This window comes from Calypte anna, chromosome 10 (genome assembly GCF_003957555.1).
Source record: "Calypte anna isolate BGI_N300 chromosome 10, bCalAnn1_v1.p, whole genome shotgun sequence".
NCBI lineage: Eukaryota > Metazoa > Chordata > Aves > Apodiformes > Trochilidae > Calypte > Calypte anna.
The window spans coordinates 9,319,518-9,339,604 of NC_044256.1; the positions used below are offsets into that span (position 1 = coordinate 9,319,518).

A 20,087-nucleotide genomic window follows, 5' to 3' on the forward strand; every position below is an offset into this window, starting at 1 on the left:
CTGCCATTACAACACAAAAGCAGGTGAACTTCTTCCTGTTCTCCTACACAAAGCTAAACAGACCCTGCAATTAATTTTTTATAGCTTTTACTGTGTTTTCCTTGAATAGTACGGATGCATCAATCCTAATGTAAAGTTCCTATGCCACAAACTCCTGCCTACAGCTGAACTGCTTTGATAATTAGGTAGTGTTTCTGTTAATACCCTGGAAAAAGCATGGAGACAGCAAGAGTAAGCTGAGGCAGGAGTCAGTGTGGGGGAAAAAAAAGGCTGTATTCCTAAGATAGTGTGAGTAGCAGTTCATTGCTTTTGCTTCAAATTAAGTAAACCTAACTAACAGTTTGCTTCTTGAAGCAAGGAGACCATCTCACGACTCTTACTCTTGATATCTTAAATTATACTTCAGTTCTTAATATCGCGGGGCTTTTGAAGTGTGTGACTTCAGATGTAATCATGGGTTTGGGATATGAAGACACAACATGACTTCTTATTTAGAGAATCATGAACTGGGGGGGTTCAAGGGCAACTTTTGAAGTGAAGCACAACATAGAATTAGTTAACCAAAGCTAGGTGTTTGTAATTCAACAAGAGAAGCTGTTAGTCAAATATTTACGTTGTGTTTCATTTCCTTTAGAGTAGTTTCTTGCTTTGCTTTTAAAATATGGATTACCTTTAGCCTTCTCCTCGGAATAGTGAGATAATAAAGCTTATTCAGAGCTGACTATTATGGGGAAAGGCCAGAAAGCATTTGCTGTAATTTTTAAAATACAGAGTGATGTCTTTGCTAGGAGGTGATGGGTTTTGAATGCTTACAGTGCAGCTGCTTTTTCTCCAGGGTACCCAACCCTCCTGCCATGGGACTCTAAGACTGAAGCATCTGCTTATGAACTGCCTGTACTAAAAGTACAGAAAATGAGATCCAAGTCCTTATGCAGTCTTTTTAATCTTTGAAAAAAAATGTAAGACAAAAAGGAATCGGAAAGCAGAGGTGGGCAAGTGTGCCAGAGTGGCAGCTGGACAGCTGGGGTGGGGGAGGAGCAGGGATGGGAATCTGAGCAGCCTACATCATGACTCTCTATTTTGTTTAGTGTCTTACTTATTGGGTTTCAACTTTCTAAGCAGTGAAACAGAAATCTGATTACTTTAAGTTGGTGGCCTTCAGAATCAATTATGGATGCCTGAAAATTTTGCAGGGAAGTTCTGGACTGCTATAGAGTGTATTTAAATGTAGTTACTAGTTGCTTAATGGACTTAGTGAAAAGGGAGCCTTCCAAATATGTGGAGGTCAGAGCTAAAGGATACTTCAAGTTGAACAAATGTGTCTTTCTTTGAAGAAAGGCACTTTACCAAAATAAGCTCTTCTGAGAACAGTCTTGGTATGTATTTGGGTGTCCAGCACAGTATGAAAGGTGCTAGGACAAGAAAATAAGTATGGACTAAGAGAGTTACAGCTGTAGCACTGCCTGATCATGATGGGAGGAGGCCACAGGGCTGGAGAAGCTCTGATGGGACCTCAGTGTCCCTGGGCAGGACAAGGCAGCAGCTTCCAGATGGATCTTCTGGTGGCCCCAGGAGGACAATGAGTTACGTGATACTGGATGTCTTTGTTTCCTGTCTAGGCCTATAAAATAGATTAAATGCTAATACATGAATTTCAGGAAAACATTTTCAATAATTACTGCAGAAAGTGCTGGGATAGGAAAGGGAAGGGAGTTGGTCCACACAGTCATGACCTAGCTGGGAAAGGAGTTGGCTGGGCACAACTGGATTAACTGAAGTTTTAGGAGAGTCCTTGGGTTAGTTAAGTGGATTTGTGAGTCACTAGACCATAGTGTACCTAACTTCTATAGATGTTGTAGCATGGAAGCCAATTTCACTTTTGTTTTTTGGGGGTGGTGGTGAGTTCTTATTCTTCATTCCAGTGTTCCAGTGACTGGGCACGTGTGCAGAGGAAGTCAAGACTTTGAAGACTTTTTTTTTTTTTTTTAATTGATATCTTTGGTTAAATGTGCTTTTCTCTGTCCAAAAGATGTAGAAAATCACTCTTTGTTAAGCTTGGTATGTGTAGGAGACAAAGGAAGAGAAAATGGTGTGCATCCAGGTGTCAGCTCTCTAGCATTGTATCTTTTGGTTGATGTGAAGCATTTTCACACTGAATTATATTTTTCTCTTTTTAATGCCTAGTGTAGTCTGGCATTTGCTGCTATCTCTTGTGACCACCTGGTCAATAACCTTCAATTTCAGTGTGTTGGTTTAAGGGCTGTACTGCCTTGTTAGCTTGATTCCTATGTACTTGTGTCAACTAACTCGATTTTTTGTTATTTTAAGGAGAATAAAACCCAGACACTGCTGGGAAGCTGAGGCTATGTCCTTGCCTGTTCTGTTGCTAGAGATGAAGCAGAATAATAAACATATTTGTATAGTCAGATTATAGGATTGTGGTTATTCTATGCACAATATATAATGTGTGTCTTAAGGCTGATTCATACACAAAAGCAAATAGTTACAGCACACACAGCAAGACTTTTTTTAACTAAACACTGAGTTTGCTGTTACTATAAATGTCATTCCACCCTTGTCCTCAATTACATCAAGTTGCATCATCTGTGTCTGTTGTATAGGAACAATTACCAGGCTTGTGAATATTTATAGGTTTTTTCCTTTCTGAAAACTTAGATGTTTCTAAAAGAGAAATCCAGTGGAGCTAAAAAAAAAGTGAATATGCCACATGAACATTGTAGGGAAATGTGGTTTTTTTATATCCATTACAATTCTAGGTTTTAAATTTTTTTTAAGTCCAGATGAAATACCTGGTTTGCTGACATAATTTTAAAGTGTTGGTTCTGTCTTTATAATGCTGTTACAAAACCAGTAGCATTTTATGGTTCATTACTTGCTGTTTATCATCCTTTAAAAAGATGCAGATTTTATATTGAAAGATTTTGGTTTTGTAAGTACAGCCAATACAAATATATCTCTCTAGCTAGTTTGGTTCTCCTCATCCATCCTTAAGGCAAGAATCTAGTTGCTTCTGAAATAATAGGTCTGATACAGGAACAGAGACAGTGTTTGCAAATTGAATTTAAAAGTTATAACTACGTAAAGTAATATCATGTATGTATTCTGAATCTGGAGTCATGATTATTTCAGATTTGTTTACCTTACTTTATTCACTAGGTCTTGTTTATTTACTAAGTCTTGCATTTGGACATTGGTAGACTCTCTCTGGCTTATGTCAATTTATGATATGTGTCTGTGAAAACACTGAGTATACATTATAAGCTTTGCTGTCAGATACTTTTAATGCAAGAAGGGGGTGAGCTTTCTACCGGAATCTAACCAGCTCAGCAGAAGCACTTGGGCTATGGAATTTATCTATCACTTTGTGTCAACTCCAGAAGCTTTTGATCAAATACAGATTCTTTCTAGAAAAGAGATCCAAATAATAGAAGGTCTGCTACCTTACATGGTGTGCTGCTAATGTTAATTACAGTGCACATCTGTCTTAGTGTTACTTGCTATTTAAAATTTCCTGGTTTAAGTTTTCAGGTAGCACATCTTACTGTGCACATTTCTGTTACAGTAAGGAGGTGTTTGAGGTAGGATCTGTCTGCATAAGCATGTGAGATCTTGATCTTTTTTTTCCTTAAAACCATGGATGTTTTTGCATACTTAAATGGAACATAATTCCTCTTGCTCATTTTCTTAAGGGTTATTTCCTCTTCTATTTAGTCTGCTAAGCATGAAGCAGTTCTTGTTTAAATTAATATCACTCCTGCTTAGCATTTTCAAGATTTTGGAACTCTTATGTCAGAGCAGGAAAAATACTCCAATAGTGATTCTTCCTGCTTGGCTTTCTTAACATTACCGTGGCCTTTGGACATACAAAGATGAGCATGATGCTTGTGTTAGCAGCAAGATAATGCTTTTTTTTTTTTTTTTTTTTTTTTTTTTTTTTTGTCAGCTGTAATGCCCAAATTCTTTTCAGAGTATTTCCAAATCCCATTTCCTTGAGTATGACTTGCCTATTGTTCATCAGACCTTGAGCTGGAAAAGAAAAAAAAAATTAAATTTGCAAGTGCATAATTTTGTAGGTGACTCATATGACTACCTAAATGTCTTGTCTTCTCTGTTGTCTGCCATTTCTTGATGCTGTCATATACCCTTTATTAGTAATTTTTTGCCGTCCATTGGCTGAACGACTGTTTCAACTCATGCCAGATGATTTAATGTATTGTTCACATGCATTATAGGTTCCTCCAGGGTAATTCTTCCACCCTCTTCTCTGTTTTTTTCCTGCCTGAGGGCAGGCAGTGGACATATGAACTGTCCTGGCAGCACCCTGCTCTTCCAGGGCCCCCAGTTCCCTCCTGGTCGAGTGCTCTCCAGGATGAGGGGCAGGCTGTATGGGAAGAGCCCCTTCCTCCTCTCCATCCTGGAGGATGGAGCCACAGGGCTTGTGTTGGTTGTGATGCCCAGCACCTGGCACCTTTTCAAAGAGGTGTGCACACCTCTTTGTGTGCACACAAAAGGCACAAAAGGCAGATGTGGCACATTGAGGGTCAGGAATGCCCCACTGGGTGCAGGTGCTGTGGCAGAGGTGGGTGCATGGTGGGACATCCTGTCCCTGCCACCCAATGCAGCTGTGTAAGTGCATCCCTTTAAAAAGGGGAAAAAAGAGTGAAGGTGATGACTCCTGTGCAATGAACTGAGTTGTGTGGCAGTGGGCTGCCTATGCTTATTTACCTTATGTAGATCCCTCAAAATAGGCTGTAAGCCCTGGGGTCTGTGGAGGATGAGACTGGACTAGGCAAATATAAACATGCAAAAGCTAGTTTCTCACACTTCACAATTTGTGTATGCAAGTAATTGCACATTTAATTGAGGCTTTTGTTTCATGCAGTGTCTTCTCATATGGATCTCTCAAGTCTGTCTTCCCATGTTTGCTAAATATTCTGCTATTAGGGAATTAAGACAAAAAAGATGATTTTTTTTTTATATTTTTTGGGTGGAAAGATACTATATGCATGAAAATCATAACATAAATTACCTCTGTCCCTATGTCGGTTTTTTTTTTTAGTGGGTGACAGAAGACTTTAGCTGAAATTGTGTCATGTGGTTTTATTCCCCTGAAGTATAAAAATAAAGGTAAAGAATAGCTGGCAGCCTTGCCTCCACCTTCTTTTATTTGCTACTCTTAAAATAGTCTTCAAAGGGAATCTATTTTAGCTTTCTGGAAAAAGAAAGTTTTCTGTAACCTCTTAAGTAACTAAATAATTTTAAAACTTAAGTGTGTCCAAGCTGAGAAGAGTCCTTGCACTCTCATGACATGACCTGGTTGTACCGAAATCTGTTTGAATGATGTGTGACATCCTTGTAATGAGGGAGGAGGAGGAGAAGGAGGAGGAGGATGATGGGAGTTGTGCTCTATAAAACTCCACAAAATCAGGTGACTGGTGCATCCTACCTCTGTGGGAGTTGAATGTGCCAGGGTAATGACAAGCAATGCCAGCTGCTGCTTTGTCTTCAGAAACTTCTTGAATTTTAATTCTTTGCAGAACATGAGTCTGACCATGGTACAAAACAATGAATACTCCAAATGTTCCTTGGGAACCTTTCCCATGTGTTAATGGTAACTAAAAATGGACCTCTCAAGTAAACCTTGCTCTCAGCAGAAGGAACTTGAAATAAAAATCTTGAAGAACATTGTGTCCCACTTTTTCTAACAGAAGTAAATCTCTTTTTTTTTCCCCTATTAATTTTGAATGTCTTTTATGATGTATTGTGGCTTTGCTATCTGTCACATGATGCTAATGATGCCAATTCAAACTGCCATCAGACTTCTCCCACTGGAGCCCAGGAAATTTGCCTCTAGAAAAGCTGGGATGCAGCTGTGGCTCACAAAGCAGTCGGTTCTCAGCACCACTGTGATCTGGTGCATTGATGAGTTACTAAATGAAACTTTTTTTAGAGTATTTCTAACTCTGTCTGCTTGTGGTGACAATGTTATAGATGACAAAAGATGTTTTGTGGTGGTACAGTAACTTGGGCCTTTTGGAGAGTGTAGCCTGATACAATGATTTATATCTCATAGCTCTTGTTTTAAGGATAAACTGAAAAATCTTAGGGGTAAACTGCAGGGACAACTAACACTTGAAAGCTTCATATACACCAGATGTCTTTTTTTGTTTGTTTTTGAAATGACAGATACTTTGGATGAATACTTTGAGTATGAAGCTGAGGAGTTCCTGGTCTCCTTGGCCTTGTTGATCACTGAAGGTCGAACACCTGAGTACTCTATCAAGGGCAGAACAGAGGGATTCCACTGCCCACCAGCACAATCAAGTCAGCCACCAACAACTAAGCATGAATGCAGCGACAAGCTTGCTCAGGTATGATGCTACCTTTTTCATTTTAAGTGGCATTCTTGCTACCATGATTAAAGTCAGCCAGAAACCCCATGGTAGCTTCACAGTTAAGCATGAATAACAATTGCTTTCTGTCAGTCCTTCTTTTAAATGAGTATGTACTTCAGTATTGTACTAATAATAGATCTGTCCTTAAAATGAGACATCATTAAGCCTTTTATCCTTGAAGGTGAAATTCTGCACAACTACTTGAATGCAGTACTTATTTGAGTCTTTATTATGTAAATGGAGAGCACTATACTTAGCATTCTTGGTTTTTTGGTTGGTTTTTATTCAGGTTTTTTTTTGAGAAAATGTAGGCTGACTTGCCTAACTTTATTTTTCCAGGTGTTCTTGAAAAGTTAGTGATCCAAAAACCAGAAGGACATGAAATATAGCTAGTCTATTTGGCAGTAAGGTTGGAGCATCCCATTCTTTGAGTAAAAGCTCCCAAGTACTGTGTAAATTTGAGTTGTTACTCATGCAGAAGTTAGCCTGCTCTGGGACACAGAATTTATAAAGATACTGCTTGAGTGTGTCTATCCAAGAGGATGGCTTTTGGAGAGAGAAGTACAAGGTAGAAAAGCATAGTGGTTGGGAAAATGTATTTTTTTAAAATGCTTTTAATATTCTACAGAAGTTGCTCAAATGTCAGCCATAAAGGATTTGTTAATTATTTTTCATTTAATAGCTCTGGAGTCTTATCTTTGATTTGGTGAAACCTAGTTTACAGAATTTGAACCTTAGTCTTTTCTAGTACTTTGGAACATGTTTTTAAAGCAGTTTGAAATCTATCTAGTGTTTTTATGGCTTCCATATGTTAACAATTTTTCTGTTCCCCAGTGTCGTCAAGCCAGGCGAACCAGGTCTGAGGTTATGCTGTTGTGGAAGAACAATATTCCAATCATGGTAGAAGTGATGCTGCTTCCAGACTGTTGCTATAATGACGAAGGGCCCAGCACTGAGGGGAATGATTTAAACGATCCTGCAATCAAACAAGATGCATTGCTGTTAGAAAGGTGGATTTTGGAGCCAGTTCCTCGACAGTAAGTTGGATATTAGGCTTAGCTCATGGTTGCAAGAATCTTGTAATCGCAAAGTAATCAGTTGCTGGTTTTAGACTGTCTGCTTGCCATGAGGGTTAATATAAGAAAGCAATTGTTTGCCAATCAAATCTAAGTATATTTTAATCTTAGTCTTCTTGTGCTCATACTTTCTGCAGCGCACGTTGTGCAATGCAGACTATGAAGGGCTCCTAGTTGAAAATAGTCATTTTTATACCTTATTTGTTATGCTAATTTTTCTTAAGTTATTATATGGATAAAAAGAAATCAGGCTCTGTAATCTTCAAAATGTTTGAGGAGTTCCATTGTTTTGCTTGCTTACCTTTATTTTCACAATAAATTCCTGAAATTTTCTGGTTTTACAATTTCTCTGTACATATTCTTACCAACATCCTTGTGTTTCTCTTAATACATTTTAGGAGCGGGGATCGATTTATTGAAGAGAAGACCCTCCTGTTGGCTGTTCGCTCTTTTGTTTTCTTCTCTCAGCTAAGTGCATGGCTGAGTGTTTCACATGGTGCTGTTCCCCGAAACATTCTGTACAGGTATGTCTGGGGTGGACAAAAGATCATTTCCTGTCTGCAGGTTGTTGCCACTTGTCTTAAAACCATTCCTCCCTTCTGTTCTCCTGTTTGCTTATAGAAGGTGCCATGGTGTTGTCCCAGTGCTTTGGCAGTTATACAGGATTTATAGACTTAGCAGACTACAGCAGGCTGATGTTGCTAGTGCTTTTTCTTAGGCATTTGTGGTTTTAAGTAGATAATTAAAGACACTTCATTTAGATATTTCTGTAAATGCCTTTCTGTGTTTCAGGGTGAGTGCGGCAGATGTAGACTTGCAATGGACATTCTCCCAGACACCAACTGAGCACGTCTTTCCTGTTCCTAATGTTTCTCACAATGTGGCCTTGAGAGTCAGTGTCCAGTCCTTGCCCAGACAATCGAACTACCCAGTTTTGACCTGTAGTATTCACACCAACCTCAGCTTTTATGAAAAGCAGATGCAAGAGCGTGAGTTACATCAGCACAGTGATCCCAGTGAGGCCCAGCAATGCAGCACTTCCAGTCCGCAACGTTTCTGTGGGAAACAGACGTGGACAATGACACCTGAAGGCCTACTTAATGGAAAAAAGACACCTGAATTTACCACATCTCTAAGAAATTTAAAACTTTATCCTTCTACCGGACTCAGATCTGACTTTGGGGCATCGCAGTCTAAAGTTCAGTGCTACAATGCTACAGCAGACAACAAGACACAGTCTCGTGAAACACCTGTCAGAACGTTAAAATCTTTTTCTCTAGTTGATTCCCATGTTTTGAATTCCCATCAGCCCACAGGAGAAACCAATCCTTTGATAGGCTCTTTACTTCAGGAGCGACAAGAAGTCATTGCAAGGATTGCTCAGCACTTGATCCACTGTGATCCAGCTACTTCACCAGTTGTTGCTGGACGTCCGTTCAACGTCCGTGAAAACAGCTCTGCTACATCCAAAGCTTTCCGGAGTACTTACGATGACGAGAACTTGCCAAGGAAAGGCAAGGAAACCTCCCCTCTTTCTACTGCCAATTTAGACAATGCAACACAAGTGGAGGGTGGTGAAGGCAAGACTAGAGCAACACCAGAGATCCCAGTGCTTGATGCCCGTGTTCCAGTGAACCACTGTGGCCGTCAGTTGGCAGGAGAGAGTAATCCCCTGATCGGTTCTCTGCTGCAGGAGAGGCAGGAGGTGATAGCAAGGATTGCCCAACACTTGATCCATTGTGATCCAGCTACCTCCCGTGTCACCAAACATCCATTCAAAGTGCAGGAGACAAGCCCAGTTACTTCAAAAGTTTATCGAAGTACATATGAAGATGAAAATTTGCTGAAGAAAGGCAAGGAACCATCTCCTGTTTCTTTTGCTAAATCCAATGTTTCTTCATTAGAAGACATCAGTAAATCAAGGGTGAAGACACCTGATACTCCTACCAGTCCTTCTAGAGTTGATGGAGGATCAAAGCTTCAGAATTCTCTGAAATTTCAAGCAAGAAGAAAATTGATTTTAGCAAAACCCAACGAAGCTGTCCGAAATGCATTTCATCAGACTTCAAATAAAACTTCACATGCATTTACTAACATTCACACATCATCGTCGTGTGTTAAAGAAAATAAATCTGAATTGCCAGATAAATCTGAAATACTACATTCTGGTAATGCACAGAAAGACCAGATAACCAATAGAATTAAGCAGTGTTCAAATTTCAGCAGCATTGATGAACAGATTTGCACAAATTTACTTAAAGAAAGAACAGTTGTTAGTGAGAACAGTGGCATGGGGAACTGTAACAATTTACAGGTAGATAAATGCAGAATACTTGATGGTACAAAAAAAGCAACTGTGATGCAAGTATCTGACTCTTTGCACAAAAATGAGTTCAAGTGTTTAGATAAAGACTCAAAACCCTCAAATATTTATGAACAAAATACTCAGCTTATTAGTATTGAAAACTATTTAAATAAAGATCTTGACAGTTTCAAAAACAAAACCAAACAAGATAAAACAAAAACTGCACACGATGAGAATGAAGACCCAGTAGGCCTCGATTTCCAAAGCACTTCTCAGAAGAAACCTGCAGAAGATGTCACAGCTAAGTGTGAGCGGCCAAAGAACCCAGATGTACAGGTAAATGCATAGAGGAAAAGACCAATTCCTGTAGCTGCTCTTAGTCAGCTTGTAGCTTGTATCTGCTAAGGAACAGTGTGAACAGGGATTTAAGTGTGACCTTGTAGGAATCAGCATGTTAACTGTTGTCTTCTTGGTGGTCTGAAGTAACATTTGGCTGGTAGTGCTTGTCCCATACCTTCTTCTTTAGAAGTTTAACATTGAGAAGAACATTGTCTCGTTTGTCTCACAGTGATGACATTATGAACAGTGCTTTCCATAGGCAATGAGGCATCTTTTTGTAAATACATTGGTGTCTGTATATGGTCTGGGATGTTTAGTGAGCAGTCTGGGTGATTGTAGAGTGAGTCCCTGGGAATTTATACTGAATATTTCATCATATGCTAGAATGATATAGATCTACCAGGTTCCAGAAGTCTTGTCTGTTACAGAAAGCAGTCTTACCATAACAGGCCATTGAAATATCCCATTGATATCCAGAGTATATTTGTTTTACTGACAGAAAGCACCATCTCTAAAACACACAAATACATGGCGGAAACATAATTTTCGATCCTTGGATGGAACTTCAACCAAGGCTTTTCATCCCAGAACTGGATTGCCTCTGCTTTCAAGTCCTGTGAGTTACTGTTGAAATAACTTGTGTTTTAGATGAGAAAGGAAGTGTTTTGTTCTTTAAATATCTGTGTATGGTAGGAAACTTGACAAATTACCAAGGTGAAATGCATGTGTTTACTTTCAGTGTCAGACTGAATGTTCTTGCAAGTAGAAATTTGAGAGTTAATACTTAGGATGCTTAACAGTAATTCTAGAAAAGCAAATATTGAGGTGGTAGTTGTTGACATCCTAACAAGCTTAACAAAAAGTGACATTAGAAAAGTCTGTAGCAGAAATGCTTTGGTGCTATTTTAGAGCACAAAATAAAGCATTTTGCAGATTAGTGTTTTAAGTATAAGCCAACATATTTTGTCATTTAAGAGTTTTTGTGCTAGTTATTAATACCTGATTGCCTATTATGCCAAAGCTCTTGTTTCTGTGAACAGTTTGTACTGTAGATTCTTCATCAGTCAGATGTTATTAAATGACTAAGTGATAAAAAGATGCTGTGTTAAGACAGAAAAACATTTGGAAAGTATTCCAGGTTTGGTAGCCTGTTGGAAATTTTCAAGAAAAAGGCACCCCAACTTGAAATCACTTAAGTAGTGATCTCCTGTAGTAACATATGATATGTTTTATTCTTCAGTGCTTGTAAAGGCTGTCTTATTTTCAGGGAACTTGGATGAAAATTGTCACAGTTTGTTTATTAGTAATGTTCTGTACTGTTGCAAAGAGATCACATCCTCTTGAATTGAGCATTTAAGTGCTTTCTGTTAAACAGAATTTACAATCTTGTCATTAATAATGTTAGTGTTTTCTTGACTAAGTTTAGAGTGTATAGGAATTACTCTCCTCTCCTCTGTTTTTATAATTCTGTAATGTCATGAAAATTCTTGGCATGCTGGTGCTTACTTGGCAAAATTGTCCTTATTAGAGGTATATTTGTATTAGCATGTTCTTTCCCTCTTGAGGTTCCTCAAAGGAAAACACAGTCTGGGTGCTTTGATATGGATTCCTCGCTGCTGCAGTTGAAATGTGTGTCTGCAAGAAGGTATTTTTTGTTTGCCAGAAACTAAAATGTTTAGGGAGTCGTAGTGGATATAGATACTTGCACAACAACACAGCACGGTAGAAAAGACAAAAGATGGGTGCCTTTCAAAAGAATCCTTATTTTAAAATAAGGCTTGGCAGCCAAGCTGCCCCTCAGGGGGTCTCCAGGCTAGCATGGCTCTGGGACATAACCATGGCATGAGAGTTGCTGCCAGGATGAGCTTTGTCCCAGGCAGGGGTAGGTATGCTGTAAGATACAGTTGAATTTTTAAACAGAAAAGATAGTAATTGATAATTCAAACCAGTGGGTTTTTTTGTGTTACATCTTGTTCTTAGTGTTGAACAGGTTTAATGTTTTGCCTTAACTTACTCAGAGAACTTAACTTTTAAAAGGGACCAACCATGACCTTTTATACATTAACACGTGTCACATAAACAGCTTTTTGCGTGGCTGTTTCATGTTGGTAATGTCAGGATAGGCAAAAAGTGTCAGCATACAAGAGAAAATAATGTGATACTTTGGTTCCTGCTAGTGGAGTTAATGAACAACCTAAATTTTTGTTGTCTTTATCCCTTGTCATGTAAACTTAGCATTTTTTCATTTAAGTAGAAAATGCTTGGCTAAAGTAACATTCAACTGTTACTTCTTTAGGAAAATGTTTTGTAATATAGTAAGTAAATTATTCTTTCTAGAGCTGTTCATACCTGGAAGACAAAAGCAAATGTGTTTATATTTATTCTCTCTTTTTTTTTAATAGCCCACAACAATGTATAAACAGAGACAGTGATCCAGAGAGCCATGGGAAACCATTTCTAAGTTCTAGTGCTCCACCAGTAACAAGTCTTAGCCTTCTGGGAAACTTTGAGGTATTACATATTCTCTAGAATTCCTGTGGGCTTTTTAGTATTCTTCTGTACTGCTTTTAAAATTGTATTACTGTAAATAATCCCAGTCTGACTACAATATAAAAGTTCATAATTAAATTGAATAAAATTTGTTTTAATTTCCAGCTGTAAAGGCACATATTTCACATCCCAAATATCTTCAGTCTCAGAGATTCAGATTCAATGAGTAGCTTAGTTTTATTTCCCACTATGGTTAGAAGGTGTTCTGTTGACTTAAATGAGATATAACAGCCTGTAGTTGTTCATGTTTGTATGCCTAGAAAAAAGGATTTACATTTTCACTCTTAAAGCCTACTTAATACAAAAGCTGTGTTAAATTAGTGTAGTAAACAGAAAATATTTGAAGTGTAGCTTCCAGCTTTTCACTTCATGTAGTATATCAAGTATCAACAACAAATAGCTAGTGCATTATTGGCTTGCATCATACATGGCATTTGCAAAATATGGAGTGATTTGCTGAGGAAAGTTACAGATTCTAGATTATTTTTTGCAAATATCATAGATCAAGGAAAATAATGCATAGATATTGCTGTGATAAAATTATTTGTGGGCACCATCTTCAAGAGGATGAAGACTGGATTTGGATGATGCTTTCTCTGAAACAGTTTCCATTTTCCTGAACACTTGTTGTTCATTGTAATTTTTGGCTCAGTGTTGATTTTTGGCAGGTCACCCCATGAAAGACTCCACATACTCCTATAAACTAATTTCCTTGCTTGCTGCTTAGTTTTGCTATATTTTGAGGCATTCCCAACTTAAGCTGTTTTGTTTTTCAGGAGTCTGTCCTGAATTTTCGCTTAGACCCGCTCGGTGTTGTGGAGGGTTTCACAGCAGAAGTGGGAGCAAGTGGAGTCTTTTGTCCCACGCACATGACATTGCCAGTTGAAGTGTCATTCTACAGCGTTTCAGATGATAATGCACCCTCTCCTTACATGGTAAGTGTGTGGATGGATTTATTTTTAATCACTTCTGATAGGTGAATGTGAAGACCAAGAGTTTGGGAAGTGGGGATTTGCAGGGGCTTGGGTTATTTACAGCTGCTCGTGATGGAGTTCTCTGGTCCCATCTTCCTTTCCCTAACTAGTGCTTTTCTCCACGTTGCTCTTCCCCACCATCCAGCTGCTCTCATCTTGGGATGTTGAGCCTATTTGTCTGCCTCAATCGTCCTCCCCATTTCTTTTTATCCATCTAACTTAAAATAGGCAGTGAGGCAATAGCTGGACTTAATGGGATACATTTTGTTGTCCCAACAAGCAGGTGCCCTGGGCAACTAACACTCTGCCAGCAAGTCACTTCGGTGCCAGCCAAGGTTGCAGATGGAGGCCTTAGACTCAGAAGTGATTCAGCCCTTTTGTTTTAAAGCAAACATTGCCTGAACTGGTGTGACATGGGCTGCTCTCACAAGCTTCATGGTTTGCTAATGTTTGCACCAACATGGTATTTGTGTTCTTGGTGTCTGTGTGCTAATTCTGTTCTGCATTTCTACAGTGACAGTGCAGTTTTTGGATGTCTGAAAGTGCTTCCCTGTAGAAACCCAAAGACGTTTTGTATGCTACTAGCATTGAATCAGATGTCTGGATTTGTTCTGAGTACCCTGAGCACTCAGTGTTAGCTGGGTGACAGATCTGAGTTTTTTTAAAGGTTTTCATATGTGTATGCCTGTCTAAAATATGGTAAATAGTCTGTTTAAACATGTAAGTAATGCATTGAACATCTGATTATCCCAATATTTAGCTTTTAAATTCATAGCACTTGCTGTAGTTCTGACCTTCTGTTTTTAAGTGTATTCAGGAAATTATGGGTTTCGAATTTAGGTCTGATCAGTAAATTGAGTTTAAACTTCTCAACCACTGTAAAGAACCATCTATTGTTTTGCATTCATCTTTCTAGATTATTTCACTGGATTTTCCAGGAGGTGAAGGGATTCTGCTGTTCCTCAAATGGTTAAAGTAGCATTGCTTATTTTCCCAGCTGGGTTTCATTGTTTCAGGCTTTTCCACAAGCTCTATACATGCTATAATGGCTGAGCTTCCCTGGATTAATACAACATTTATATAGTGTCTGTATCATCAGAAACATTGTTTCTGTTTGTATAGCTGGTTTCTCTGCTCTGGGGTCTTTTTTTTTTTTTTTTTTTTTTTTTTGTGAAGGCCAGTGCTGTGTAGTAAATCAGTTGTGCAGGTTAATCAAGCGTGTGCTCTAGGGCAGTACCCTGAGCGTGGCCTCAGCAGTGTCACAGCACCATGTGGGACACTCAGAGTCTCTGTACATCACAGCTGGTGTAAAAGCAGATGTCATTGTCACTACAGTTTGGATTAGAATGGGAGAATAAGTGCATCTGCTGCCTTTGAAAAGCAGAAATTAGTTCAGTGAGATCTGGAGTATTACTGGCGAGGTTGTAGGTGACATAAAAACAGAGAGGAGGTGACAAATCATCCATTTTAACTTACGAGCTGTTTTGAAAAGAAAGCTCATTTCACCATAGCTCCCTGGCTGCTAGTTTAAAGGTGTGAAAACGTGGACCTTTTTTCAAGAGGAGATCATACCCCTTATTGCACAACTTTTCTTCCAAAGTATCTGTAAGGCCTCTACTGTCGATTTTTAACTTCATGTTCAGTGTATTGTCATCTGTATTTGCAGTTTTCAAATGTTACTAATTGCTTTCTGAATAAATTCAATTAAATGAGTAGAACATTTTGATTTGTTTATCTCTCCCTTTGAATTAAATGTTGGTTTTTGTTGTTTTTTTTTTTCCTAGGGTGTAATTACTCTAGAGTCCCTTGGTAAAAGGGGTTATCGGGTACCGCCTTCAGGAACAATACAAGTGGTAGGTACTCAGCAGCTATGGTTACCTTGAAACAATTAATGAAGAGATAAGGTTATAGCAGATGAGCATGAAGTTTGAAGGGTAAATGTGCATCTCTGTAGGTAATGTACTTATTGAAATAGATATCTGTTTGTACTTTGTGGGACAAATCAGACTCCCAACCTTTGAACTGATCTGTGCTGTGAAGACAAAATCAGTTTCTGAGGATTCTGAATAGTCTAGGACACTCTGGCTTTGCAGAAGTAATGGAGAAGTAATTAGGTAATTTGGTCCATTTTCTGAAATTCTTCTGAAATACTTCTGCTAGAGGTATTAAGATTAAATATTCAGTTGTATCTAAATTTTCTGCCATTTTAATACCACCTGTTTTTGCAATAAAATGGGAAAGTGCTTAAAACAAACAATTTGCCTCTGTCTTTTAAGAACACAATTCAGTACAACACACTGGTAATTGCAATTGTAAAAGTGAAGGCCACCACTGTGAAACACCATAGACAAAGAAGCTAACTGGAAAAATAAACAAAAATGAGGATGTAGATTAGTAAAGTAGTGGTACTCATATATTAGTGTTGCTTTCATATTAGGCTATGCTTAGCATTATACTTTAAAAATGGGAATTGCTAGTAGCTGAACTGTTCAGAAACAGAAAAAGTGCACAATATTCTTAGGTAAACACCTCTGTATGGCACCAGAACAAAGTGCATAGAGGACATTGACTGTTTTGGCATGTGGAATTTGGTTTTGTTTTGCTTTTTTTTTATTTAAGTTTGTCATCTCTAAAGATTACATATAGAACTGTTTTTCTTTTCAGACCTTATTTAACCCTAACAAAACTGTGGTGAAGATGTTTGTGGTGATCTATGACTTGAGAGAAATGCCAGCTAATCATCAAACATTCCTACGGCAAAGAACTTTTTCTGTTCCTGTCAGACGAGAAATCAAGAGAACTGTCAATAAAGAAAATAGTCAACAGACTGAAGAAAGGCTACTACGCTACCTCATACATCTGAGGTAAGCTCCTTGGAGTTAAAAACAAAACAACAAAACAAAACCACAATAAACCCACAACAAAATAAAAAACAACCCAAAACCAACCAACCAAAAACAACCCCAAGAAAGTACTCGCTGCAATTAATCTCATTATTTCTTTCCCAGCCAGCCTGTCTGTATACAGATTTATTTTAAAAAATGAATGCTTTTAACTTGGTCTTTAGCCTAGACAGTAGAGGAAGAAGAGCTAATAAACAATATGGATTCTGCTTGGGGGAAACAAAGGTCTCTTTCATGGCATTGAAGTATTTTGTATAGCCTTGCAAAGCTTCATTTTTTCTTTAGCAAGAGAGATTTAGTACTGACTGGATCAATGTACTTTTTTTGAGGCTACAGGAGTAGTAAGAGTGAATGCAACATGAGCAAACCCCAGAATTAAGGATCAATGTAGAGAAGATGCCCAGTGTCCTACACACATGCTTCTTCACAAGAATAGCTTGTAATGTGAAAAACTTTCTGTGTTACTCCTAAAAATACAGTGTTTAGTGGTAAAATATAAATAAGCATTTTATGATGCAATACCATATATAATGCCTTTCAGTTTATGGAACAGTCACACAATCTTCTTTAAGTGATTTACAAACCATTGTCTGAAAAGAGATACTGTGCTGCTGCTCTCAGGATGTTCTGGAGACTGCAGTTTGAAACAAAGGGAGAATGATGGATGTACTCTGTCCTGCAGTCTGCAGACTTTTGGGTGCATTATTTGTAGTAAACAAACCGTGTATGTGCAGACCCAGTGCTTTCATTGTTGCACTGTGAAACCCAGAGGTGGCTGATACTCTGAAGCAAGCAAGAAGATGGAAATCAAATCTCTTGCATTTGTCTCTACTTGTTGTAGAATTAGTTCTGGTATGTATTATTTTCCCTGTTTCTTGCCATTGATTTCTACCCAGCAGACATCTGAAACACAGCTTTGTGTAGGGCAGTGATTCCAGGCCAAGTTTTCCCATTAAATGAAAGTTGACAGTGTTGGTTTAGTGGAGTGTGAAAATAGCACCATGATGAGGCTATGGAACTGTGTTTTCATCCTGAATTTTAGCCTGGATTGAAGTTCATCCATTCAGGCCCCACTGAGTTGCTAACTTAACCACCTTCTAAAAATGTTATTCTGGAGTGAATTCTGAAAAAGAGTGTGTAGTCCAAGTAAAAGGCTCTGTTCACTTGTAATGTTGATCTGACTGATGCAGAGGAGCTGGGGACAGGCATCAGCTGCAGAGGTGGGCAAAAATCTGGCCAGTTGGGTCTGGGGCACAGGTATGGAGAGGAGCAGACTTCAGTCCCCTTTCAGTTTCTACTTCTATATAGTTTGTAAATTTTTTTGTGGACAGCCCCAGTAATTCTGTTTGCAGGCAAATCTGCTTTCTTCTCTGTCTTGTGTAGCTGGAATTCTTGTTTCATGAACTTTCTGTATCTGATACATGCTGAGAGATGGAAATGTAGCAGTTGTAATGATTTCAGTTTTGCAATACCTGTACAATTTAGCTCAGCTTTCAGACCTCTGGCCAGATTCAGCCCATGGATTTATGATGTGAAATTGGAGATGCATAAATTTCTGGCTGGAAAACAAACTGATAATTACGATGCTTAGCTGCTTACTTTGCAAAGTGAATACTTGCAGAGTATGCCAGAAGTGTTTTTTTTTCAGAGATGAACCCAAACAGTGCAGCCTTTCTCATGATGTAAGAACTGCAAACCTCCTTTAAATGGCAGAGTACTGACCTTTCTTGTGGTTTGTTATGCAGAGTACTTCAGATTTTACTAAAGATTCATTTGTTAATCTTGCAGCTGCCTTTACTAGAGGTGGATTTGAATTAGGAGAACTTAAAAAAAGTCTTAGTAGTACATTAATTCCTATATAAGTTAATATAAAACTTCATTTGCTGAAGCACTAAATGTTTTACTAAAAAAATGAAAAAATCTTGATGGTTTATATTTTTTAGATTTCTTTTTTACTCAAGTTGGCTGAGAACAGCTGTTTTGTTTTACCTGCAGTGGTTGTTGCAAACAAGCATCTTAAACTTAAACACTTAAATTTTGTTCAGAAAAACAAATGGGGTCACCATCAGTAAACTGCATTGTGGTGACATCTGCTTGCGAGGCCTTAATCACATTTGTCAGCAGTCATGTTATGTGGTAATTTAGCAAAAATGCTAAATTTCATAGTTCTGGAACTTGTCTGGCTGATTTTCTACACCACCTTTAAAAGTGTCAGATTATTGTGTATGCAGGTTCTGCCTGCCCTTGTGCATCTTTGAGGTGCTGTTCAATATGCCATTTGTACCCATAGCCACAGATATAATGTGTAGTTTGCATGGACAACAGAGCTGTGTTTACTAAAAGAAAATCAAGAATTCATGTGCATTTTAAGTCATTTCTTGAAGATGCTTTGAGAATAAATTCCTCGTTGCATGTGAAACAATGATTTTTGTGTAGTAATTAAGTTTAGCTGAGTTCAGTGCTGCTCATGCCTCAGTGCTGCACAGTGCTGGGAGGGTGATGACCATCTATTGGTTTCTAGGTCACATTCTGGCACCCCTACAAAAGGCAATTAAATAGTTAATTTTCCCAGAGCTCAGCATTTTTCTAGCTTTATAGCTTGTTCAACAGCTTTAGTTACTGACATATTGCCTCTCTTAATCTCATGGAGCATGATTGTTGCTCAACAGCTAAACAGGGATTGTTGCTGAAGGTGAAGGGTAAGCTTGAAAATGGTTGTTAAAAGTAGTGATTTCTCAAGGTGTTGAGAAACTTAAGTTTTTTTTTTCATTTCTTCAGTACCACATTCTTTTCTCTGCCAGATTTTCTACCTCATCTGATATTTGTGTGTTTAAGCCTTCCTGTGTATGTCTATTGATGCTGTTCCTAGGACACCATCTGTTAGAAATCTGCGTTTTTCTTTATTCCTTTCCACAAAACTACTGGAGCTGCCACAGCTCTGGAGCCTCCCCCATGCTGGCCAGTCCATCACTCCCTCCAAAAGGGTGTATGTAATGGTTATTTTTTTAATTATTCCAATATACTTGTATGTATGAAAAGCAACAACTAAATCTCAATTACTGCAACAAACATTTCTCAGATAAAAAAAATTAATCTGATGAAACCATAGTTGAATTCCCTAAACTCTGTTGCTGTCTCCCACTCATCCTCCTTCAGTCTTTGTGAAATGTCATGCTCAGAAAAGCCATGTTACAGGCATGTATTATTTATTGAGCAAAGGGAGTCTTGCAGGATTCTCACTAATAGAAAATAGTAAGCTCGAGAAGCTTAAAAATAGACCTTGCTAATTATGTTCTGATAGATCCACATGTAAGATGGGAATTGACCTATACTTTATGATGGTGCTTTGATAATTAGATCTATCTGTTCTATATGAATTAATTTCAATCATACTTTTGCTGCACAAGATCTTTCAATAAACTCTTTCATTTTAAAATGTCTCATGAGCTGCATGCTGAATTAACTATTTGTGGTGTTCAGTTTGTCCCTCTCTTCTTTCACTCTTCCTTCTTGTGCTCTCCTCC

At 38.3% G+C, this 20,087-nt stretch overlaps 1 protein-coding gene across 2 annotated transcripts in view; it reads left to right on the forward strand.

Annotated features, from left to right (window-relative positions):
* Nucleotides 1-20,087, forward strand: part of FAM214A (family with sequence similarity 214 member A) — a 46,655-nt gene that overhangs the window by 24,611 nt on the left and 1,957 nt on the right. For both annotated transcript variants that reach the window (XM_030456729.1, XM_030456728.1), the window contains exons 2-11: nucleotides 6,208-6,392; nucleotides 7,251-7,453; nucleotides 7,891-8,016; nucleotides 8,285-10,133; nucleotides 10,636-10,752; nucleotides 11,702-11,781; nucleotides 12,539-12,647; nucleotides 13,463-13,621; nucleotides 15,445-15,513; nucleotides 16,325-16,524. In XM_030456729.1, the coding sequence (XP_030312589.1) occupies nucleotides 6,208-6,392; nucleotides 7,251-7,453; nucleotides 7,891-8,016; nucleotides 8,285-10,133; nucleotides 10,636-10,752; nucleotides 11,702-11,781; nucleotides 12,539-12,647; nucleotides 13,463-13,621; nucleotides 15,445-15,513; nucleotides 16,325-16,524 (3,097 nt within the window). The remainder of the gene's footprint in view (nucleotides 1-6,207; nucleotides 6,393-7,250; nucleotides 7,454-7,890; nucleotides 8,017-8,284; nucleotides 10,134-10,635; nucleotides 10,753-11,701; nucleotides 11,782-12,538; nucleotides 12,648-13,462; nucleotides 13,622-15,444; nucleotides 15,514-16,324; nucleotides 16,525-20,087) is intronic.